General features: G+C 38.7%; 1 protein-coding gene across 1 annotated transcript in view; it reads right to left on the minus strand.

The window, feature by feature from the left end:
• Positions 1–25,943, minus strand: part of NALCN (sodium leak channel, non-selective) — a 293,487-nt gene that overhangs the window by 236,528 nt on the left and 31,016 nt on the right. The window contains exon 6 of the mRNA XM_077753896.1: positions 21,000–21,154. Within this exon, the coding sequence (XP_077610022.1) occupies positions 21,000–21,154 (155 nt within the window). The remainder of the gene's footprint in view (positions 1–20,999; positions 21,155–25,943) is intronic.

The following is a 25,943-nucleotide window of genomic DNA, read 5'->3' on the forward strand; positions in this document are numbered from 1 at the left end:
ACAAGACTTTCCCAGTTTCCTCAAATTACAACTCACCAAAATTAATAGGAAGTGAGACAATTATGAGTCCTCAACATTCTTAAATAAAATATATGTCAGAAAACCTCTGGCTGTCATTTTAAGTTTGGTTTCAGATTAAAGTTGGTTCTCTTTCCCTCCCCCCCCCCCATATTTCTGTTTTAAAAGTAAAATCAGAAAATCTGGGACATTTTCTGTGCTGAAGTCACTTGGTTTTTAGCTTTATACCTTTTAGACACTTGAGATGCTCAATAATGCCACATAGCATAGTTCTCGCTGTGTGCTGTTATATCCAGTGCCATATAAAGTTCGCCTTTTATAGGAGAATACTAAGGTGGGGAAGAAAAAAAGGCTTTACTTTGTATCCCATTAGACAGTTTACTGCCTTTTAAAGCATTGATTGTAAGGAATGGCCCATTACCAGTCTTTCAGTTTCTTGAATCTGTCTCAAAGACTTTTTGTTACTGATGGCAGTCAGCTTTCAGAGCTCCATCCTGACAGATGCCTAAGACGAACATATCCATTATTATTTTTGGTTTTTATTCTATCAAATCTGCCTCTCTTGCTGCATCCTCTCCTCCTCCTTTCTTTCTTTTCTTTTTTTTTTTTAATTCTAACATCTTCTTAACACAATCCTTTGTCACATAACTTTTTCCACTCTGGTAATACTTTCCCAGGGTAGAAATGTAATGAAGGGTAATGAGATTTGCCAGTCTACCAACCCTGTTAATTTCTTGATCACGATACAGGTGACAATACCATTCTAGAGTGGCCATGTTGTGACAAGGTTATTCCTGAGTCTGTGTCGCCCATTTGTGCTAAGTCCCTTATCAATGATCCCCCACACTCTCTTCTCTCCTTTCTTCCCATAAGCCAAACCCTTATTTAGAACAAGACTTCTGCTTAGAATCCCTTATACATTTCTGTGTTCCACGCTTCTGGCATTTTGTATTTTCAAAACTATAAAATACTATAGCCTGAAAACAAGTAACAGATGAAAGTCAAGTATCCAGGACATATATAAGAATAGAGCAAAGAACCCCAGAGAAAAATGGGCAAAGTATATAAACTGGCAATTTATAGAAGAAAATAAATCTGGCCCATAAACATAAACTAACCCTGCCAGTTAGTAGAAAGGTACAGAAATACCTTTTCATGCCCATTAGATGGCTAAAATTTTAAAGTTTGATATCATCAAATCTTGACATGCTGAATGGAAAGCATTCTCATAACGCTAATGGGAATAGAGAGGAACAATTTAGAAAATCTATTAAAAATAAAAAGGTGCATACTCAGCACTTCTATTTCCACATATCTTTTATAGAGAACCATTCACACTGTCCACAAGGAAACTCATGCAAAAATATTTAAGACGCCAATGTCAGTAATCACACACAAAAGAAAAAGGCATCCCTCAGTTGTAGAATGACCAAACAAAATGTGTGATAGAATAAAAGATTACATAGGTGCTAAACCGAATGAAGAAAATGCATATTTATTCATGAGAATGATATTGAAACAATACTATGGATATCATATGCAAACATACTTTTGGTGAGGGAACCTAAACTAGGCAAGGTCATCAAAAAAGACTACTGATTTAACATTTTAACATAAGAATGAAATTATTCCTTAGGTAATTGAATTTTTTAAATTAAACAAACATACAGATTGTAAGTCAGACATTAAAAGTTTTATAGAACACCTGTGCTTTACAAGTCAAACACAGTGAAAAACTACAATATCTAATCATAGATTATAATTCATTATTAGGGGAAACTATATGCTTACAGGATTCTTTTCCAGTGACTTTATCTTTTAAATGATACTGCCTTTGTATCCATTACCTGGATCAAGATTCAGGGAGTATGTTTGTAATGCATGTGAATGTACGATTGTATGTGAAATGGAGGGAATCCACACAAACGATTTATAATTATGTACTTCAATTCTTCTTATTGGGCAAATCAATTGACAATGCACAAATATACATTACACAAAGTAAAGGAGTGCAGATGATAAAAATGTGCAAATGATAGTGTGTAACCTATCTGACAAGGTACACAATACATTTTACAGCATGTAACATTTACAGATGCAAGGCTCACAAGTATATAACTTTGGCAGTATCAGTGTGAAATTCCTTACTTTGATGTATGATTTTATACCATCCCCAAAGAACAGTAATTTTAAAAGTATTCTCAGTCCATGAATTCAGTATGTATAAATAGACCATCAAGGAAATCATCTGTTCAGTGTCTGATGTGCCTTCTACTTAAGTCTATGTCTTAGCAGAATATTAGAAATGATCTAAATATGATCTAACATATTTAGTTTAATCCCTCATGCCTATCATTAGTGATTTATGTAAAAATAATTTGTTTAAACTGCTATAAAATTGTTGAACATAATTTACTAAAACATCTGAGTGTACACATTTTAAAAGATGTCATTTTTGTTGAATGAGTCTTTAAAAATTCTAAAACTGCATTCCAACAAAATGGAATGGAACCATTTCTTATAACTTACTAACACTGTGATTTCATTTCATATGTGCTTACTTAACATGAAACAGCTTACTGCTAATTGTATCAGTATAACAAACATGAGTCAACTAATAATTAATCTGTGTAGTAGGCAGTATATCAAGAATATAAATAATGAACTCGCCGAATTTCCTAGCAGAATGCAAGGCTCAAATAACTCATATTTTTATGAGTCCCTTGTCTCAGCCACTTAACTGGATTAAATCTCTCTCGGTTGTCAAGAGCTGACAAACAAATTACGAATTTAATGGTAGAATCAATTCACATCACCAACCAGTCTGTACTCAACGAATCTGGATATGAACAATGCAGTACAACATTACTAATTCAGCAAAAGTTCTTAGATTCTATTTCCACGGTCCCCATGTCATTATTCCATCTTTTCAAAATTTATTTTTAAGATTATATTTCCTTAGCATATGGTGATTGTTTTAAAGTCAACAATTTTTACAACAATTTTTAAGTGTATTTATTTATTTTGAGAGAGACAGCGTGAGTGCTAGTGAAGAAGGGATAGAGAGAGGGGGAGAGAAAGAATCCCAAGCAGGCTCTACATTGTTAGTGTGGAGCCCGATGTGGGGCTTGAACCCACAAACTGAGATCTTGACCTGAGCCAAAATCAAGAGTTGGAGACTTTGACTGAGCCACCCAGGAGCCCCAGTATATTTTTTAATAACACCTATAACTAAATTTATGTGGTAATCACTGGGCAATATACACATGTGACAAATCACATTGCACACCTTAAACTTATACAATGTTATATGTCACTAAAGCTGGAGAATAAACTAAAGACTAAAAAAAACCTCTAAAAATACTAGCTTAATTTAAAGGATAGAACATAAAGTCTCACATGTAAATCTTATCATCCACCTATAGCCTCAACAAGATCAGTTCAATTATTGGTTAGAATGCACTGTTACAATGTACAAACAGAGCTTTTATAATGGAGTCTAGATGGAAAGGAAAAATAGGTCTCATGACATTCCATGAATGTGGGTGGGATAATTGAGGGCAGTAGTTACATGTACTAACATGCAACCCATATATCTGTTTTCTCATGTGATCCTTTTCCTGGGATGCTCACTTTGTATATGGCCTCTATATACCATCCGAAGACTTGTGTTTCGTAAAATATGGTATTTTCCCAAATCCTTAACTTTGTGTTCTGCCATTTTGCTACAGGTGGCAAAGGAGGTGCTGAGACAGGGTCCTGTATCATACAAAGGCACGTATCTTTGCTGAATAAACAGTGTAACGCTGAGCTCATCGAAGTGCCCCATCACCCAGCGATCCGAGGGAAATGAAACTTTATCTGTTAATAACTTCATATGATATTAATATTTGGAGATACATACATTTTCAATATAATTGTATTTAATTAGGCAACCAGAGGGTTAAAATCTTACCATCAGGGATAAAATGGCTTACATGCTTCATAATTCTCTAACTTTTGGTTACTTTAACTTTTTGGTTCAGATAATTTCAGCACTTATAATACTTCTCAGCCAGCTCGTAGAAGAGTAAATGATGATTACATAATTCATACTACTGCACAACAAATATTCAGCTCAGTAAATAAAAATAATAGCAATAAGTAACATTTTTGTGGGCTTCATTTTGCCAAAAAAAAAAAAAAGAACCATTAAAATTCAGTAACACCAGAATTTAAAATATTTTATCAGGTTACGTAGTAAACACATTTTAAATACATTTTCTTCTCCAGGAGCTTCTTTTTCCCCCTGATAGTCACCACGGGATTGGTTTAATCCATGTGGATTAAACTCATGGTGCCTTGAGTCTGTATCAGATTGACTGATTTGGAAAACTATCAAAAGGTATGCATCTTCCACATGAAACAGGACAGACTACAGGTAAGAATGAATGATCAGGTTGCTTTTATGAAATGTCTCAAACAAATGTATAAACAGAGATGGCCAAAGGCGCTTATACCTGCCAGGCGTCACTTGAGCCATAGGAGCTAACACACCTAAGGGCTACTTTGCACACCAGGTTAGCTGATGAGGTGGAAGTACCTCTCATGGTGCTTGGCATGGTATAGGCACTAAAAACATGCTCCTTTCCTCTTACAAGCCTAGGTAATGGTTACTGTACAACACAACTCGTAAGTCTTCTTGAATGTCGTCCCTCACACAAAACAGCCAGCTGCTGCCCCTTGACCCCAGGCTGTCTGCCATCAAAACTTTCCTCTCAGGTTCCATTTCCGGGGGCCTAGGGCCTCTCAACCCCTCTGCAAAGGTCTCAGCCAAATGTGTGTTTCCCACCAGCTGCTCCTTTCCTTTGTTCATCTTCCAGGCCAGTACTAGCCTCTTTCTTGTGGCTGATTTTCTTTTTAGCCTTTGCAGACTGATGGCAGACAGCTGCCAGCTAATGAGCCCCTCCAGGTGTCTGCCCCCAGCTTAAAATGTGGCACAGCCAGGACCTAGGAGAGTTAGGATATGTTAAGATGTGTCATCCACTATCCTGACTCCATTTCAGTTCATTCTGGACTCATTTTATAGAGATTTCTAAGATTCAATTCACCAGCACCAACAAAAATAAACACAAGACATTCCCTTTAAACTGGTTAAAAGAAGAAAATAGTTTCATTTTAGAAATCTGCTTAAGACTTTGAGAATTTAAACCATTGAGACTCATCCCCATAGTAAAGAATACCCATTTGGTTAAATCTAATCGCTTCACATCAATCACAGATTCAGTAGCCTGTGTATTTATGAGGCAACACAGGGGAGGAAAGTTTCAGGGTTGTATACATCCAGGATAACCTTTCTTTGCAAATCGCACGTTTAGAGTTTAAGGAATTTTGACTCAGGGAAGGAGGGCCAGCGTTGGACTCTTGTGAACCTAGACAAAATCACAGATGTGTTGTGGTCTCTGGCTTTCTAAGTCCAAGGGATGTAAGAAGTGGTGAGTGTAAAGATCATCAAGGAGGTTAGGTAGCTGTGGGAATATAACAAGAAAGAAGCATAGGACGAACACTTTTTCCTACCTTTATTCTAGCCTAGAAGTTGGCAAATTTCCTCTATAAAAGATCAGATGGTAAATATCGTACACTCTGTGGGCCACAGGATTTCTGTTGGAACTATAGAAATCTGCTGTAGCATCCGAAAGCAGCCATGGGCCATAGATAAACAAATAGCCATGTGGTTGCATTAAACTTTATTTACCAAGTCAGGCAGTAAGCAGGATTTGGCCCATGAGCCATGGTTTGCTGATTCCTGCTCTCGTCAACTGCAAACATACAACTTCAGCATTGCTTTAACCCTTTAGAAGCCCAGCAAGGACCAAGCATATGAGCTTAGAAATGGCTTTGCTGGCAGCATCTCAATGCAGGAAATAGGAAAATATTTATTAACATTTTATTCCTGGTGCGACTGTACACGGACTAAAGAATCTACCAGCAAATGCAGCAGATACTAGCACAGTAAAATGTGAGTATATTGTTAAATTATGCTGTACGATCCTGAGTGTTTTGTCAAGACTAAAAGAGGTAAGCTGAAGACGTGGAAAGATGTAGATGTTGGAAGAGTTTACTTTCACATTCTAACTGTGTGACCTTAAAACAGTGTGCTCTATAATTCATTCATTCATTTACTTGATAATTATGTACCTAATAAAATGATCATTAAAACCAGAGTTAAATTTTACTGAGGATTCTTTTTTTATTTTTATTTATTTTGAGAGAGACATAGAGAGCAAGTGGGGGTGGGGCAGAGAGAGGTGGGATGGGAGGGGGAGAGAGAATCAAAGCAGGCTCCACAACTGGGGACATGGGGCTTGAACTCACAAACCATGAGATCATGAACTGAGCTGAGCTAAGAGTCAGACACTTAACCAACTGAGCCACCAGGTGCCCCAAATTTTATGAGGACTCTTAGGCATGAGAATAATCTAATCTTCCTACTAGTCTCTGAGATCTGTAGTCTTGAGTTAAATAACTTGTCCTATGTCACCCACTACTGAGCTACAGATTGCATCTTGAAACCAAGTCCTTCTCTTATCCAGACGTGAGCACTCACAGGATTTCCACTTCTATAGCTCTACACTGGACACACTGGGCATACAGTTGCCACCGAGGCTGTCCCCTAGAGCTTCTTTCTTTCCTTGCATCTCAGCATTGGTTAGGGGGGGTTAATGCCATGCACGTGATGATATAATGAAGAAATTACATTCCTTACCTATGATACTTAGCTTTAAATGGTCTTTATTTGAAAGCCTCCAGTTCAACTTCTATTCGGTGACAAGCTTAGTAGTCACTAGTAGTTTTAAAATAAAGTAATACAGAGGCGCCTGGGTGGCTCAATCAGTTAAGCGTCCGACTTCAGCTCAGGTCATGATCTCACGGTTTGTGGGTTTGAGCCCCGTGTCGGGCTCTGTGCTGACAGCTAGCTCAGAGCCTGGAGCCTGCTTTGGATTCTGTGTCTCCCTCTCTCTCTGACCCTCCCCTGCTCACATTCTGTCTGTATGTCTGTCTGTCTCTCTCTCTCAAAAATAAACAAACAGTAAAAAAATAAATATAAAAAAATAAAGTAATAAAACTCCCTGGGCAAATAAACATAGGTTATCTTTTAGTAGACACACGAGATTAAGAATTGCCTAAGAACCTTTATTTGCTTTATAGTTAGGTAATTCCTGATTTTTATTTTTATTTTGTTTGTTTTGCTTACTTGCTAAAGCACTTATATGGTGGGAGAAAGCACGTGGGTATTCACTGCAATTAATATTAAGAAGATAAATAACCCAAATCTCAATCCATCAGGATTTATTCTCGGCGCTTAGTCACTGCTATTGCCTATTTGCAGCCTCCCACCCCCACCCCTCATAGATTTTGTCTTTATGCAAAGTAACTGCTGAGGGACAGTTTTACAGGCTGCACGGAGTTGGTATAATAATTCAATAGCAAAAAGTAATAAAGATGATACTGACATGGAATTTTCTAAAAATAAAAATTCCTGTAAATATATACTTACCAGATTTCAAGAATTAATGCTAAAAATGCATAAAATATATTTTTTAATATAAAATAGGTGTGTGATATTTTCAGAGAAAGAAANATTATATATATATATATTAATGCTTTATGTCAATTTGCTGGACTATGCTTACTGGGAAACTTCCTTCCTTCATTCTGTCCACCCCATGCCCAACCAACAGAAGGAAATAGGTAAGTAAAGCAAAACAAATGTTTAACGTATAAATTAGCCCCAAAGCGAGTGGAATATCCAGTGGGCAGACAGTATGAGAGAACACAGAATGAGAGCCATAGCAGAAGCTAAGGTCATGATGACTCACAGATATATTCAGGGTCAAGAGCCCCCAAGGGCTGGGGGGCTGGGCTCCTGCTGCTCTTGGGGTGCATTCGAACACAGGAACGGAGGCAGACACTGAGCTGAGGTGCATCCACAGTGCTGGAAGTTCCACAAAGGCCACTGCATTTTACATGGAGACCGGAAGAGTGCTGTCCTCCCGGCCAGGCAAGCAGAAACTTGCTTGACTTCTGTCCAGATCGATGTGGGGGCCCGAGGCTCTCCTATGAGAAACCAGGACCCCAAACGTGGGCCAACCAAAGTGCATCGTCCAAATGTACGCTATCCTCTACAACTCCAATAGCTCAAGGGTCTCTCTTCTGACAAGCCACAAAGGTAATGTAAGGATTAGTCCAGGATGAGTTACTATCCCTGGAATTCCAGCAACACTGACCTCTGAGATAGAAACCCTCACTGGAATTAAGCTCGGAGCCAAACACTACAAAAATGAACCATTATAATGGAGAATTAGAAAATATGGAAGAATCAGAAAGAGATCCTAAAATAATCATGTTTAGAATGTTTAATGAGATAAAGAAAGGGTTAGAAAGAGAATGGTAAGAACAGGGCTATGGCATAAAAAGAATAGACAGATTTGGAACAGTTAAAGAGAAATTCTAGATAAGCAGATTGTAGATGTTGGGATAAAAAAGACTCCATGAGCAAGATAAAGAGCACACTAGACGCACTGAGGGAGAAAATTATACAGGGTTCAGCAACGAAGCTGAAGAGGAAAATACACAAACAACTTTACGAGACGTGGAAATACTATGAGAAGATGCACCAGGCATCTAACAGCAGGGGTCCAGAGAGCAAATGCAGCGAGCAGAGAGAAGTTAGAAAGCAAGATCTACCCACAAGGAAAATGGAATAAGCAGTTTTAACAAAGCTTTAATCAGCATTCCAGAAAATAATGGATAGAGAATGGAGAACACCTATGGGTATGTAAAGATAATATCTAAAAATTTCCCAGAAAAAGGCATGAGCCTGATATGAAAAAAAATCCCTACTAGACTTTTAAAAAATCCATGTCTAGACGTATTAGAGTAAGCCCATGACTTTGCAAAGAGAAACAGTAAATCTTAAAAACTATCGATGAAAAAAGATAAGTTAAAAAAACAACATAAAAACAAAAACACGAAAGAACTACAACTAGACTCAAAGGAGGGGTGGTCACTGGCAAAAGCCGATTCCAAAACACGATGGAATGATTTCAAACCTTGGGGGGAATCTAAATACCAACTAAGAATTCTGTACTCGGTCCAACTATTCCTCAAAAATAAGATAAAGACATTCCCAGAAAAGTGCTTAAGAAGCAGACATATTTGACCAGGGGAAAAAAGGAAGGTAGCACTCATAAACGATGTCATTCAATACCTATTTTAACAAAAGCTAAAGTAAAAATAAAAGTCTCAAGCCAGCATTTTCGATGATCAGACTGAACAAAAAGTATTTGCCTTAGAGGCGAGGCAGGTTGTATAAATTGTGAGAAATGCTAAATGTAAGGCAAGTGGGAGGAAACAGGACTTGTAGCAAATTGGGAGTATTCATGCTCTGTTGGCTCTTACTCATAAAAGTTTTTTTTTTTAATTTTTTAAGGTTTTTATTTATTTCTGAGAGAGAGACAGTGTGAGCAGGGGAGGGTCAGAGAGAGAGGGAGACACAGAATCTGAAACAGGCTCCAGGCTCTGAGCTAGCTGTCAGTACAGAACCCAACGCGGGGTTTGAACCCATGAACCGTGAGATCATGACCTGAGCCGAAGCCGGATGCTTTAACTGACTGAGCCACCCAGGTGCCCCTCATACTCATAAAAGTTTTAAAGGGATGTGTGGGCACATACACACTGGGACATGAACTCCCGTACCTGGCCCATAGCTGCAAAACCTACCACAGAGAAGGATCAACCTTTTTTCTGACTTCACTTCACCTTCCTTTATTTTATTTTAACATCTCCATTTGGAGGAAAGTACTTGGTTATATTGACTTACATCAGTTTACTAAAGACCCTGAAAGCCTGGCATAGGGTAAACGTGTAACAAATATTTGTTGAGTGCATTATTTATGAAAACCTCTTTTTTCTACTTAATTAAGAACGTTTCCCCTATTATCGAAAAATTCTCATACTTGCGTGAAAATGGGAATTTTTCACGAAAAAATTTCACTTTTTCCTTATTATCTAGAAGTAAATCTGATCAATAATAACCTTTGTAATAGTAATTATGGCAGTTACCTTTGTTTTAATAGTGGCTGCTAATATTAATCAGGCATTTGCGACTTATTTTAGTATATTTGTTTCATTTTTATTTGGCATCCTTTATCTTAGTATATTTAGTATGTGTTAGTATCTTCAGTATAATCCCTGAATCCCAAGGTGTGGGAGCTGAGGGGTCCAGGAGCATAAAGGGGAAGAGAGGAAAGAGACCCCTTGTCTCTACAGTCCAGTGCCTCCTCAGGGTGGACGCCATCTTCTTTCGCACTGCCCTGTGTAGATCAGGGTAGAAATCCATTTGCAAAGGCCAGAGAGCTTTCTCCTCGAAAGAGGAGCCCCTGCATCTTGTCAGCACAGTTTTGCTAAGCAGGGCTCAGGTATTTGGAGATGCAGCCCCAGGAGAGGTAGGAATCGCCTTTCCTATGGCCTCATTGGCCTTCAGGGAAGAGCTGCCTAGGGCTTCCGTACAAGACATTCTTCCTTTTTGGTCCAATTGATTAGTTGGTGAGATTAATTTAATTTCATAACATGTCAAGGGAATTATGTTCCACTGACTGCCATTACCAGCAGGGAGAGTTTCCTTGACCGTCAGCAGAAGACTTCTGTGCTAGTCTGTTCACATCTGTTTCATGTGAATATATCTGCCATAAGGCAGATGCCATTTGATTTCAAATGGAGAAGGAACTTAAAAGGCAAGAGTTGTATCTGAATTTTATTTAAATTTTCCATTACGAAGTTTCCACAGAATAATGATTTAAAAAGGCAGTGTATCTAATATAAAATTCTCCCACATGTGATCAACCAATCCTCGAGTATATAAGGAGCTCACTGAGAGTTAGAAAACACATCACAATAAGTTTGGGAAGCTTTGTTTCTACTCGAAGTTCCTGGGATCTAATGAGCTGATTGGGAAGAAAAGGACAAAACACATAAAGGCACACAGACACACACACACACACATACACACACACACACACACACACACACATATCAGACAGTGGGAACCACACAGAATGAAGCATTAACTTTCATAGACCAGCTTGGTGACAGTTCAGACAGAAGGGTGACAAGTGATGCTATATTGGAAGCCACATGCACAGAGGGCCCTGGAAGGTGGGTCCTCCCCTGGAAAGGGGAGGAAGGAATGCAAGGAAAAGGGAATGAACTGCTGGTGTTCAGAAGAGCACAAAATACAATATGGTCTCTGTTATTTTTTTTTTTTACTTCAATGTCTTTGCATATCAAAAGAGAATACTTTATACTTTTCTAAAATTCACTCTCACACAAAAAAAGCACAGCTATCAATTCTTACAATCTTTTTGAGAAAAACAACACTATTTGTTTATTACGTTAAAAATGTGCATACCCTTCAACCTAGAAATTGTCCTAGGGATCTGTTTTAAAGAATACTGCACATGCACACAAGATATACGTGTGTATGTGTGTGTAAGCCTTTATTCAACACCAGATTACTTACTGTAGTCAATAATTAAGAATCACTTAAATGTCTATTAGCTGGGAAACAGTTAAAAGGATTTTATTAAATACCATGAAGTTAATAAAGATGAAAGAAGGCAGGAAGAAAAGAAAGGAGAGGAAGGGAGGGATTTACATATGGCAGAATTTATTACTTTCATTAAACCTCTTATGCTATTTGAAGTATGATTTTTATAATGTAAAAATATTTTTATTTTTTTAATTTTTATTTATCTTTGAGAAAGAAAAAGAGAGAGCACGTGCTCATGAGCAGGGGAGGGGCAGAGAGAGAGGGTGACACAGAATCCGAAGCACGCTCCAGACTCTGAACTGTCAGCACAGAGCCTGACGTGAGGCTTAAACTCACGAAGCACAAGATCATGACCTGAACCGAAGTCAGGCACTTAACTGACTGAGCCACCCAGGTGCCCCTATAATCTACAAATATTTAAAATATAACTACGAACATGCTAACTTCTTGGAACCACTAGATATTCCCAAGGAGTATTGTCTTCTATGTATAATATGAAAAAAGTCATCATTTATGCCCTCAAAATCCACTTTTAAAATTCCTTCTTTCACTGTCCAATGACAAGTCACCTCAGCAGCTGTTTTTTTCTAAATCCATTTGACAACAACTCCTGAATATCTCCTAGACACCACACAGTAGATATTCTCTCTCTCTCCCTCTCTCTCTCTTTCTCTTTCTCTCTCTCTCTCTAAGAAAGAGACAGAGATAGAGGGAGAGGGGCAGAGGAAGAGAGAGAGAATCCCAAGCAGGGTCTACATTCAGCATGGAACTGGACACCGGGCTCGATCCCAGGACTCTGGGATCATGACCTGAGTGGAAATCGGAAGTCCGATGCTCAACTGCCTGAGCCACCCAGGCGCCCCTAGTGGATATCCTTTTTAATAATCACTCTGCAATTTCTATCTTTAGACTCCCTGTTTTCCTAATATTCTGAATAATATCTGCATACCTATTTTCAGTTTAAATGAGTCTGTGACCCTGTTTGAGAATCTAATGAAGCCCAAAGCCATCGTGCCTTTAGAATTCGTCAGGCACAGACTTCTGTGTGCACCCAGAGGGCTTTCGCTGATGCTGAGCCCAGGGATGAAGCCCCTGTATTTGACCAAAGGTTCCCACAACTATGCCCCTTGTTGATGCCTCATGAGCTTGTCTTCTATTTAACAAAAATACAATCAGGTCTTCCTTGTCCCATGACAAAGGAATTCCTTCAGAGAGCGAGTCTAAAATTGTCATAGACTCAGGTAAGCACTTGTGGTTGAATTCTGTTGCTCTAGTTCTCTCTTCTATATGGGTTTTCATAAAAATCAATAAGTAATTCTGGGAGCAATGCTGAACACAAAGATTAATGCAGGGCAAACAAGCTTCCCGTGCTTTTCCACAAAGTATTATAAATCTCCATTACATATTTTACAAATTAGTCTTTATGGTGGCTTTTCTGCAACTGCAATAAAAATGTACATTCTGCAATAAATCATAGTTATAGACACATAATAACTTCCTATTTTCTACTCATTTGTAAAGTTTCCTTCTGACACCACATGTTGCAACATGAAATACAGTTTAACATCATTTAAATCTATGAATCAATTTTTAATACCATCATCAGCAAAGTTCAATTTACATCTACTATGATTTGAGTGAAAGTAATTTTCTTTCATCACGTTTTATGGCCATATTTAATATCAGATGCAATAGGAGATAAATTATAAAAGTAATAGAATGCCAATAGAAAAAAAACATAGGGGAAATTTTAAAGTAAAGCAAATCCTGGGTTAAAACTGAAACATTAGACCTGTGTAGTTGGTTTTATGGTCAATTCCATTTCAGCAAGATATGGGGTAGTTTTGAGCACGGAACACTATCAGTGATGAAAATAACCACTGATGCTATTTCTCATCAATATTTAATAAAACTGATTTATGACTCATGCAGGGTGCTGAGCCTGTACCTTATAGTCAATACCGCCCAAAGTCAAATAAGGAAAATACCACACAGTGGGTAACAGCTAAAATGTATTTCCTGTAAGGAAAAAAAAATACCAGTCCCAAATTCCAATACCCTTCTTTGTAAGTGAATTGAGAGTATATGAGAATCTTGTGGGCTATAGTCACCCTGCTTTAATTTCTTTCATTTTCTCAAAAGGCTCATTAATTTGTCATCAAAAAATTTTTCAAAGATAATAACTCATCACCTTAAATTTATAGATGGATCCCAAATCCACATCTTAACTTTTGTGATGCTGATGACCTATAGTTTTCCTACCTAATATTTTAAGGAAGGCATATATAGAAAGTTATATGATTTTATTAATAGAAAGGACTAATGAGGTAAATACTTCCTGTGTCATATAAATAATAAGGGAATTAATTAATATGCATTTTCTAAATCACTTTAAAGAAACCTGTTGGGTAATTTGCAGTATTAAGAAAGCAAAATTAAGTATCTGTATCTCGAAGGGAAAGAGAAAGTAAATTCACATACGCAGAAGAAATTAATGCACGCACCTATAAATTACATATAGTAAGCACATAAATCAAAGTGGAAAGTTGAATCTCGCTCAGATCAGTGTGAACCTGATTGCTGCCGAATAACATATTTTTGCTTGCTTTCAATGTTCTCTCCCACATCTCCAGCCTAAATGTCTACCATCTCATTTTGCATCAAAAGCACATTTACTGATTTTTGCTGCCATTGGTTTGAATCCTTGCCAAAATATTGATAGCTCCATAAATTATCTTGTAAAACTGTGCTGCCTCCCAGGTATATTCCTTCTTACTTCGATTCTTACATACAACTCATATTTATTATGCACTGACCCTGTCATACAGTATGCAGGGGACAAGATGCAAGTGAGAGACCAGCCCTGAGTGACCCTGTTTGCAGTGAGCATCACCATCAGCCTCCTTCACACTCACCCCTCTGTCCCAAGGACATGGCAGCAGGAGGAGAAGGCAGCAGGTCTGGTGGATTATTGCACTGGAGGACATGTCCCCTCCTTTATCATAATGAGACCCTCTAATGAACCAGCTGTCCTGACAAGCCACGGGGAATGGCAGTTACCCATGGCCAACTTCACAGCTAACTCCAAGTCTGTGGTTCCAGAACACAGGCTTTGACCACAGCACATGGGCAGCAAGACTTGGCTCCCAACTGTGGTCTGCATGTGACTTTGGGCAAATCGGTTCTTTCTCTCGTTCTGGTCACTTAACAGTTGAGCATAATGATGCCTTATGGGTTTATTGGGATGAAAAACACAACAACGGATAGAAAAATCTTTTGCCTCGTGCTAGAGATACATAAGTAATCGATAAATGAGAGCAGTACTTGTGATAAATAATGACAGTAATTACAATAATAAAGATCGTCTGTGGGCAAATAGTCACATAAGAACCTAGCGTGTGCTTTATTGTATATAAGGAATAGAGGAAATAGTCCACTATGTGCAGTCTGGGTAACATTAAAAGTATGTATATTTTACAAGTTTTTTTCTATTAGTTATTTTTAGAATGTTCTGTTTATCGTCTGATCTTGCTTGTGGACTTCCTCTGTCTGATATAAATTGTCTCAATCAGGTTTAGTTTATCCTGGATTTTTGCAAATTTGGGCTTTTGTATTTTGTTCTTATGATTTTGAAGACTAATGACAACAATAAAAAATTTTTTTACTACTATGTACTATTTACTATTTACTACATGATGACTTGTCAGGATGAATTTTATCCTTATATGTCATTTACTGGGTTGTTCTATTGAAACTAACCACGTTTTGATCGGTTTGGTGCATATAAACATTGAATTATAAAGTTGTACTCCTGAAATTTACATAATAAAAACTTAACAAATAAATAAGTTAAAGTGGACAACTTTTCCTCCCTCTTGGAAGCCAGACATCATGTAAACAGTCTGATCATAACTTCATTCCAATCATGAGAAAACATCAGATAGAATCAAACTGAGAAACACTTTACAAAATAATTGACTAGTGCTTCTGAAAAGTGTCAAGACTGTGAAAGAGAAGGCTGACAAATTTACAGATTAGAAAAGATTAATGAGTTAATGACTATGTACAATGTGTGGTTCTGGGTACAGTTTTGAGATAGAAGAAGATCATCAGTGGGGTCAACCTATGAAATGTAATGGGATGTGCACCATAATTAATAGCATTGAGTCATGTTAATGTCTCAGCAGTAATAATGTAATACAGTTGTATAAGAAGTTGCCATTCTGGGAAGCCAGGTGATGTGTCTAAAGGAACTCTCTGTACTACTTCGTAACTTTGTTTTTTTATGTGAGTCTAAAATTAGTTCAAAGAACAAGTTAAAAAATTAAAGTAATGAGTAAAAATATATTTTAAAGAACACAACAAAAAACTCTGAACATCTTTTGTTTTTACCTGACTGTTTAATGAATGGAGAGTTCAAACCTGAATAGATCTGTACTCATCTGCTCTACCCAATTTCTTACCTCTTTTGAAAGATCATGACAAGTAAATTGCCAGTTTAATGGCATTTGCTGTGATTTCCTTCCCACATGTGATAGATTCGTTGTTGCTTTTTTTCCCCCAACTGGCATATCACATCTGTTTAAACAGTTATCTTCTGTACCAGTATCCTACCAAAGGTGAGTGATGCTAATCTTCTACTACAAAATTAAGAATAAGCTTTGGAAGGTATGTGGTTTGTTTGTTTTTTTCAGTTTTATTCTTACTGAAATACTGATCTGCAATGTAAAAAGGGAGATGCTATTGGGGGAGAAAGTAAGTTTTAGTGGGAGTCTGTGAATCATGAGAAGTGAGACTTGCCCTGCCTCCATGGGGAATTTTCTAGAACTCTGATCTTACTCACTCTGAGGCTCAGTTGTCCTCTCTGTAAAACTGCAGGTGAAGCAAATGACTACTGTCTTTTCCAGCTCAAAATTCCTCTAGTTTCATTTTCAGCGCCATTACAGAAAATCAGTATCTCAGATTGAATTCCCACATGTGACAGGCATGTATGTGGTTAACACAGAGGAAGGGAGAGGCTGAAGGTGGTGCAAGTACTCGGAACATGGAGGCAGGATGCATTTTCCAAACAGGGTAAGCTGATATGGTGTTTTGGTGTCACCTCTACGGTACAGTGCTTTTGGGTGTCATCTGTCCCCAAACCTTTTCACCGTCTACTGGTTCCCCACCTCCCCACACTCACTGCAATCACAGAATGTGAATGTTTACTAAACAGATTAGCCCTTTACCTGTGCCCTTTAACTCTGTCCTTCAGGGGCGCCTGAGTGGTTCATTCGGTTAAGTGTCCTACTTCGGCTCAATCTAACAGCTCTTGGGTCTGAACCCCACACGGGGCTCTGTGCTGACAGCTCGGAGTCTGGAGCCTGTTTCAATTTCTGTGTCTCCTTTCTCTCTGCCCTCTCCTGCTCCTGGTGTCTCTCCCTGTCTCTCAAAAATAAGTAAATGTTAAAAAAATTAGGGGCACCTGGGTGGCTCAGTCGGCTAAGCATCTGACTTTGACTCAGGTCGTGATCTCACGGTTCGTGGGTTCGAGCCCTGCATTGGGCTCTGTGCTGACAGCTAGCTCAGAGCCTGGAGCCTGTCTTCAGATTCTGTGTCTCCCTCTCTCTCTGACCCTCCTCTGCTCATGCTGCCTCTCTCTCTCTCTCTCCCCCCTCAGAAATAAATAAAATAAAATAAAATAATAAAATAAAAATTTAGATTAGAATGTCAGCGTTCAGCTGGCTCTGCCTGAGATTCTCAGCAGCCAGAATCCCTTCAGGAAGTATTCTGTTAGACACCCTCTTCTGATGTGTGGTTTATTAGGTACAGGTCTTACAAAGTCCTTAAATATGGAAATTGCATTTCTGTTTCTCAGTCTCCCTGATATTTGATGTCTTTAGAGATGCAAGGTTTCTTTAAATTTTACAGTTCTTTATACATTTTTTACTTTAATGACTCTGGATTTTCATATATTTAAAAAATTGAGTTTCTGAACATCACGAATATTAAATTTTAAGAGACATAAAGCTACTTATAAATGAAATTTTATAAATGAGTTGAAATTTAATGTATTATACAACAATTTGATCAGTAAGAAGAGGAAATGTGCTCCTTTTTAAATTAATCATGCTTACATATAAAGTACATTGGCTGAATTTACATGCACAGTAAGGCACCTGTTTTAAATTCAACTGCATGCAAAAAGAGATGATCATGTGTGTCTAATAACATAATTTCTTTCCTCATTGTAGGGGAACATTTTATTTTGTTTCCATAAAACCTTTAACATGATCTAAAATACCACAATTTGTATATCTATGAAGATGCATAACATCAGAAAGTTAGTTCTTAATTTTAGCCCAAGCTATAGTGACCATTTTAAACTTTTTGGATTAGCGTACAAAGTCAACATTTCATTATGTAACCATTAATCACACGGTGGTGTTGAGCTCAAGCATCATTTGAGAAAAAGAAGCAAACAGACCAAATTAAGCTTGTATAGAAAAGCGAGTCATGAGGAATACTGAATACCGCCAACAAAAGCAGACAAAACCAGGGAAAAGAACAAGAAAACAATTTAATTCTCTATTATGGCTCTATATCCTAACACAAACAGGACTGGTCACCATCAAATTCAAAAGGACATATACTTTGTTCAGTCCATTAGTAAATATTCATAGAGCTCGGCATTTCACCAGGCCCTGAAGGCATGGAGATGAAAAGATGTACTTCCTGTTTTCAAGGAGCTTAAATCCTTGGGAGATAAATGTGCAAATAAACAGTAAGATTATTGCCTTAGTGGAGGCCTGCTGCCCTGGGGCAGTTCTCTCCTAGAATCAGGCTTCTGAAGCCAACACGCTCTATGAGAAAACTTGCTTTCTCAGAGAGCTTACCGCACAGTGGCTGAAGTCATTGTAAGTCACAGCAAAGAAAGCCGAGTCAGCTTGACTACAATGCAGTATTCTGAGTTTAGGCACAACTGCTGCATTCAAAATGGCCAGGAAGTGATGTGGTTCAGCAATATGATTCTATAGGACTAGAGATTTTTGTGCAAGGAGAGTCTAACTACTGAATGCTGGCCACCCTCCATGCAAAACATGGGCACACCCAGGTAGCCCTCTGGAGAAAGATCAAGAAGCTCTGATGAGGCCGTTCTAGCTGTGCCCAAGGTGTTAGGATTCCCAGAGCTTTTCCACGCAGCTTCCCCAAAGTATATATCCCATCTCCCACACCAGGCCTGTGATGTCCTGCTCATCCCTGAAAGTCGTCCGTCTAATCTGTAAAAGTCCTTCTATCCAGGGGAAGGATATAAGATTGGTTCCAAAGCCAGGTAAGTGTAAGAGAGGACAGCAAATTGAAATGCTTTCACATCTGCTGGCTTCTAAATTTGGTGATGTAGGAAAGCGTATCATTGGCCAAAGGGATGAAAGATTACCCTTCTAAACACCATGCTGGAACCCTACTCTGAGGGCATACTAAAATATAAGAATAAAAATTTAGGTATGGAGGCGCCTGGGTGGCTTAGTCGGTTAAGCGTCCGACTTTCACTTAGGTCATGATCTCGCGGTTCGTGGGTTCGAGCCCCACGTCGGGCTCTGTGCTGACTGCCAGCTCAGAGCCTGGNTTAGGAATGTCATTTCTCAAAACTCACTTTTTTAAAATACACCAACTGTTTGTGGTTTTCAGCCCAAGTTCAGTATTACACTCTATCTAAAGGCTGTAGCCTAATGGCCTTTTTAGTTCAGACAACAGAAGAGTTTTCCTCAATCAGTGCAAGACCTTCACATATTCCTTCTGAAATTCCAGTCCCCAGCCCAGAGTTCATTACGCCATCCCGCATAACACCATCTGCGGGCTGCTATCATGGAAGGCCAGGGTGAGAGGAAGACTTATCAGCCTCTTTCCCTGATGTGTTAAGACAGACTGACTGGCTGGGTCTGTAGCAGCTGCCGCCCGGGGCTGACAGGAGCTCATGCTCTCTTGTGTGGCCACGATACCCCCATTGTACAGCCGCTCATGGAGTGAGGAAACCGCACCAAAAGTCAGGAAGTGGGTTTGGCTTCCAGAGAAGCACAACCACCACTCTGTTACACACTGCGATTTTTCTCTTAGGTCCTGGGTAAAAGTGTCTAGAACTCTCTTAAACGCACCTGGACCTTGAAACTTTAAGTAAAAATTGTGGGGTTTTTTTTTGTTTGTTTTGTTTATTTTTCCAAATGACTATGATAACAATTTAGTTATGAACTGAATGTCCACACCAAATTCAGATGCTGAAGTCCTAAACCCCATGGTGGTGGTGTTAGGAGATGGATGAAGCCTTTGGAAAGCTGATTGGATTTAGATGAGGTCATGAGGGTGGGGCTCTCATGATGGGATTATTTCCTTTACAAGAAGAGGCCAGAGAGCTTTCTCCCTCTCCCTCTTCTTCCTTTCTTCCTCCTCTCTCTGTCTCTGTCTCTGTCTTTCTCTCTCTCTTCCTATCCCTTTTCCTACCGCCATATAGGAACATAGTGAGAAGACAGTCATGTGTGAGTCAAAGAGAGGGGCTTCACCAAAACCGACCATGCTGGCACCTGACCTTGGACTTCCAGGCTCCAAACGGGCGGGAAATCGAGAAATGGATTGATGTTATTTACACTACCCAGTTGGTAGTACTTTGTCATGGCAGCCTGAGCTAAGACAAGTTCTCAAAGCATAAAGTAATTGTTTAGAATTCCTAGGGTTTTCGTTTGTTGTTTCAATAATGAAATACGTACACCTTGCATGAAATGGTAATAAATGCAATGATATCAACTAAATGGCAGGTGTTAACTGCTTTCATATATACAATGGCACATCGTATACAATGGCACATTTTGGGACTTAATAGGACAAGCCACAGATAAATGTACACATTTGAGCACATCATCTTTGTGTATAAGTATTTCCCATATGTCTATTATATAGTCGATGCATATTCATTAAGCATTTCATTAGCTCTCTTCCATTCCAGGATTACTTTCTACAACTTATGCACTCATCATTGGCTACTGTTTTAGTTATTTAAGACTTACCTTGGCTCCTGGGTCACAGTTACAGGTGGAAGGAAACCAAACCCTGTTTCTCTTTCAGTCAACAAGCCCTGAACCTTGTTCAACAAATATTCTTAAGTGTTATAATTAGGAATCAAAATAGTAAAATAAGGGATATGGAACTCTAGATAGATGCTGAATATCCATATACACAGACTGTTATTACAGACTGTAAGATAGACTGTATCCCAGCCCAGGCAGATGATTAAAATCTGCAGTTAAATTTCTTAAATGCTATAGCCAATCTTAACAGAAAATATCAATTAAACAAGTATTCTCTCCATTTCATAAACATTGTAAAATAGAAACTGAAAATGTGTTTTAGTGGTAAGACAGACCTATCTCATTAAAGCCACTGTAGCCCAGCTCTTGCCTGCTAAGTCCCAGGTCTTCGAGGTCCATGCATTTAAATCCTGGGGGGCACTGGTAGCCTTCCTCCAGCTCTGGTGAGCAGTGCGTATCTGGGATAGCTAAGCTATTCCAGGTTACATTTCTGTGAACAAATTATGAAAAGGTTAGCCAATTTCGACAGTTGTAGACGTTAAAATGAATGATGTAATCACCCTTCGCTATTAGCTGCTCTATATGGACATAGATGCAAGATTCTTGATTCATGAAGGGTGTTCATAGCATTAATGACATAGCGAGACATTCTCAAATGATACCTGATTTCGTCCTCATGATAGCTCTGTATGAGAACACTATTACCATTATTGTTTTTGTCATTAAGGGCCAAGACCCAGACTAGCAAAGGAAAGAATTCTCCTGTAAATTTGCAAGGAATATTAACGTGCTTGGGGCTTCCTTGTTGTTCACCAAATGCTTTACCCTACTGTGGGCACAAATTTTACTCTCCCACTTCTAACCAAAGAGTAAATGACAAGGATCAGATCATTTTCAGTATGGGACAGGTCCTATGAGTTGCAAAAATGACACTTGGTCTTCTCTTGTGTTGGCAGATGTGCAGCTGAGAAGGGAAACCAGACAAATAACGTGAGATTGAAGGAACCTATGAAATGGAGTTGGAAAGACAAGAGATTATAGGGTGATTTAGTGATAGTGCCAGGAACGGGAAGGTCTTTTAGGTGAATGGTTATATATCCCCATTTCATTGTCCTGGAGGGCAAGATGGAGATTAAATAGATGTACAAGGATTTAGATAAGTAATGGCTTTCTTGGGAACAAGTATGGGTCATGGCTGGAACAGTGATTTCGGAATCTCGTTCTGGGCTGACCTTTAAAATGGGCCCTGAATAGCCGTTCTCTGAGACACTTCACATGGCTTGTGTGCTGGCCAAAGTTTAGGCTGGATGATTTCACAAGCCTTCTAAATCCATGATTTTTATTACAAATCATTTCCCACTACTCCAATGTTTGTAAGCATTTCCTAAGTGGGGACGGACCTCAGGACAGTCTCAGCCCTCAGCTTATGGCCAAATTGAGGCAGATGTGTTGGATCATATTTCTTCTTTAATGCCTTCCTATATTCAACTGGCTGCTCCTTCCCTATATATAATGCATTTTCTCTAGAGTCTGACACGTAACTCTCTGCAATCCCTTCCCTGCTTAAGGCCACTGTGCACACACACAAATCACAGGTCTGCACACACATACCTGAGGCCCGGTGACACCTCACCCAGTTCTGTCTCAGTCATAACAAAGCTCTAAAGTCCTCACCTGCATTCCAGACACCCAAGTGTATCCCTTCAGGATTCCATTAGCTGCAAGGAGATAATCTGTCTATTGTCAGGGAATAAGTGTTTAAATCATCGTTCCCTCTAGTATATGTTATATATGTTATGGGCTCTTTAGGTCCTGCACATAAAACTCAAGGGGAATTTCTCATTGTGGAAATTACTACTTGGTTATGTCAGAGAGATATGATTTGGGGTAGATATATCACTTACTTTGCCTTATTTCATATTTTTATATGTAGGCCAAATATTTATCTTTGCTGAAGTCTGGTCTGGTTCTATGTTTCTGATGTGAAAACCACATATTAGCACAGAGTGTTAAGGGGACTGGACTTCAGAGTTGCAGAGCCAGGTTTTCTGGGTTTGATCGCGAGCTCTCCCAATTATTAGTTGTGTGACTTGAGTAAAGTTCTAAATGTTTCTGAGCTCAGTTTCTTCATCTACCAGCTAGGGAGAGTAACCATAATTAAAAGCAAAGCCTGTGTGGAGATTAAGTAAACCAAAGAATGCACTCACCTTAGCACCTAGCATGTTACAGTAAATAAATGCTCAACAATAATAATAATATTCAATAAATGCTTAGTAAGAATTAGTAGTCATTACCAATAATAAAATGTAGCAAACAATTAAAACACATGTAAAAACACAATAAAGACTCGTCAAAAGAACAGAAGGAATTCAGGCATGTGATGCTGACAGCACTGGGCAGCTGAAAGAAACAGCATACATCACCCAATTCTTAACTTAAGGAAGGTTAAGGTGAAGTTCAGAGACAGAAACCCATTGAAATTAATAATTTACCTATCTATACCTCAGTTTCTTCCTCATGAGATGGTAGGGAGATGCCTAGCTTGCAAGGCTGTGGCAAAAATGTAATGACTTAGTCTGTAAGGTACTTAAAACAGGTACTCAAGTGTTAGGTGTTATCGATTGCCGCTGATAGCCAGATTGGATTGGACTGGATTAGAATGGAATCTTAGTCTTGGTGTGTGCTGCCTCAGTTTCCTTATTTCTAAAGTGGGGATAGCCTTTACACCTACTGGTGAGAGTGTGTAATGTTTCAACGAGCTAATGTTCAGCTCCCAGTATAGCACTGGGAATCAGTTATTCACCCAGTAACTGTTAACTATTACGATCTCACATTCACTGATTTATAAGTATTAGAGCATTTTTTCCCTTTTATATTCCATTTATTTATTTTTTTTCATATTAACACTGATTCTCATTTCAAGTACAACCTTCACCAGCACAGATATTATGTTGAAATCTTTTGGCTTCAGAGGCAGCAGATTTGAAACACGTTATTTTTGCCAAAATCGAGCTATTAGCAAATGCTTGTTAGAGACACATTTATTAGATGATTAATTGCCCTGGAACACATGTATCTAAAACCATATGATAATTACTCTTCTTAAAAGTGGAAATAAACATCAAGAGTTTCAGAATGTATAGTTGTTATTTATCTTCGTTTCGTTGTCGCAATTAGCAAGAATCTTCTAGGTTTTATTTTTATTTGTTAATGTTAATTATTTCCTTGTTCATCTTCCCTCAGATATCCACAATAGAACAAGAGGCTCTCTGGAATTAGGGAGGGTAGAATTCTTGCTACAACCAGCCAAACTCTAAATGTAGACAATGAGTCTTCCAGTCCTAATAAATATTCACTCATGTTTAAGTGGGTTTCAAGTCCTGCATTTCTTACTCACAGTTGGATTTCTTGAAAAAAAACTATCTACTTCTAATCCCCCTAATTCAGTTTTTTAGCCTATTTTGCATGATCTCCAATCCACTAGATTTGCTCTTGTTTATTTCCATGTGCCACGATCCGGCTGGACCATTTCCAGGTTCTCCCTCCTGCAGCCCGACAGCACTACACATAGTTGTGTCGATGGTGGGCAGAACAATGTCCCCCTCAAGGTGTCCACATTCTTAACTCCACACCATGTGAATATATCAGGTTACACAGCAAATGGAATTAAGGTTGCAGATGTGAACAAGGCTAAAAAGCTTGGGTTTGGGTGATTATCCTGGATTATCTGGGTGATCCTAATCTAATCACATGAGTCTTTATAAACAGAAAACCTTTCCCAGTTGTGGTTAGGGAGAGAGGGAAAAGAGAGAGAGAGAGAGATGCAACAGTTGCTGACTTGGACGATGCTAGTTTTGTCCCTGTTTTCTCCGGTCATTCTTCTTTTTCATCTTCTCCTGCTAGAACTGGCCCTCAGTCCTGAGTTGCTCTGACCTTGGTCCTTGGCCTCCTCTCTTTTTTCATGATAATCTCTCCCTGTGCAGACAAATCCATTTTCATAGTTTCAATTCTCTCTCATCCTAGGTGTCTTTTAGAGTCTCAGAGTTACATGTCCAACTACCTATTAGATGTCTCCACCTGGCTATGCCTCCAGTGCCTCCTCTACACCTCGTACTGAGCCCAAACTCCTTTGCCAACATTCCTGCATGACAAGCAGCACCATGAGACCTTCATCCAAAAGTACTGAGCAAGCTTGAGACTGTGGAATCTCCTTGATACCTACTTCCCCCTTAACTCCCATAACTAATCATCATGTGTCCCTAAGTATTCTCCAAAATATCTTTTGAGCTTATTCAACTCTCACCATCTCCACCGCCACCTGTACCACTACTGGTCATCATCCTGCAGCCACTCATAAACCTTACCATCCATTAGCCACAGAACAGACAGACAGACTTTTAATAATCTTGGTCCTACCTGAAGTCTGTCCATGGCAAATCTCATCTATAAGATCCTGAAGGATCTGGCTCCTCTGCTTTCCAATGTCCACGTACGCAACCATGGTGGCCTTCTCTCAGCTCTTGGTATGATCCTTCTACTTTAGGACATTTTCCCTCTCTTCCCATCTCTGTTTGGTTAACCCATTTTTTACCTTTTAGGCCCCAGCCAGAATGCCACTTTCTCAGGGGATCTCTCCAAGTCCCTCAGGCTGGATTAGTCTTCTCAAGGTACCCACACTTTTAATTTCTGGCACTTGGGAAGTGTGTAATTCATGTTTGAGTGGTCAACTGTTCATTGGATGTCTTCCAAACTTGACTGTTCCCCAATGTAACCTCCAATACCAAACGGTTCCTGACACGTAGTCTGTGATAGTTAAATTTATGAGTGAATTTGACTAGACTACAGTGTCCAGTTGTTTGGTCAAACACTATCTAGATGTTGCTGTGAAGGTACTTTTTAAGATGTGATTAACATTTAAATCAGTAGACTTTGAGTAAAGCAGATTATCCAACATAATGTGGGTAGGCCTCATCTAGTCAGTAAAAGGCCTTAAGAAAAAAGACTGAGATACTCTGAAAAGAATTCAGACTCCAAATTACCTCTGGACTCGAGACCATATCAACAACTCATTCTGAAATTTCCAGCTTGCTGGTCTGCTCTGAAATTTTGGTCCTCCTAGTCCCATGAGCTAATTCTTTAAAATAAATCATTGTTTTCTATAGAAACAATTCTATTTAAACAAATAGAATTTTCTAAATAAAAATTAGAATTTTTTTTAGAATTTTTTTAGAATTTTTTAGAATTTTAAAAAATTAAAATTTTCTATATAAAAAATTCTA

This window comes from Crocuta crocuta, unplaced genomic scaffold (assembly GCF_008692635.1).
Source record: "Crocuta crocuta isolate KB4526 unplaced genomic scaffold, BGI_CrCroc_1.0 scaffold31, whole genome shotgun sequence".
Lineage (NCBI taxonomy): Eukaryota > Metazoa > Chordata > Mammalia > Carnivora > Hyaenidae > Crocuta > Crocuta crocuta.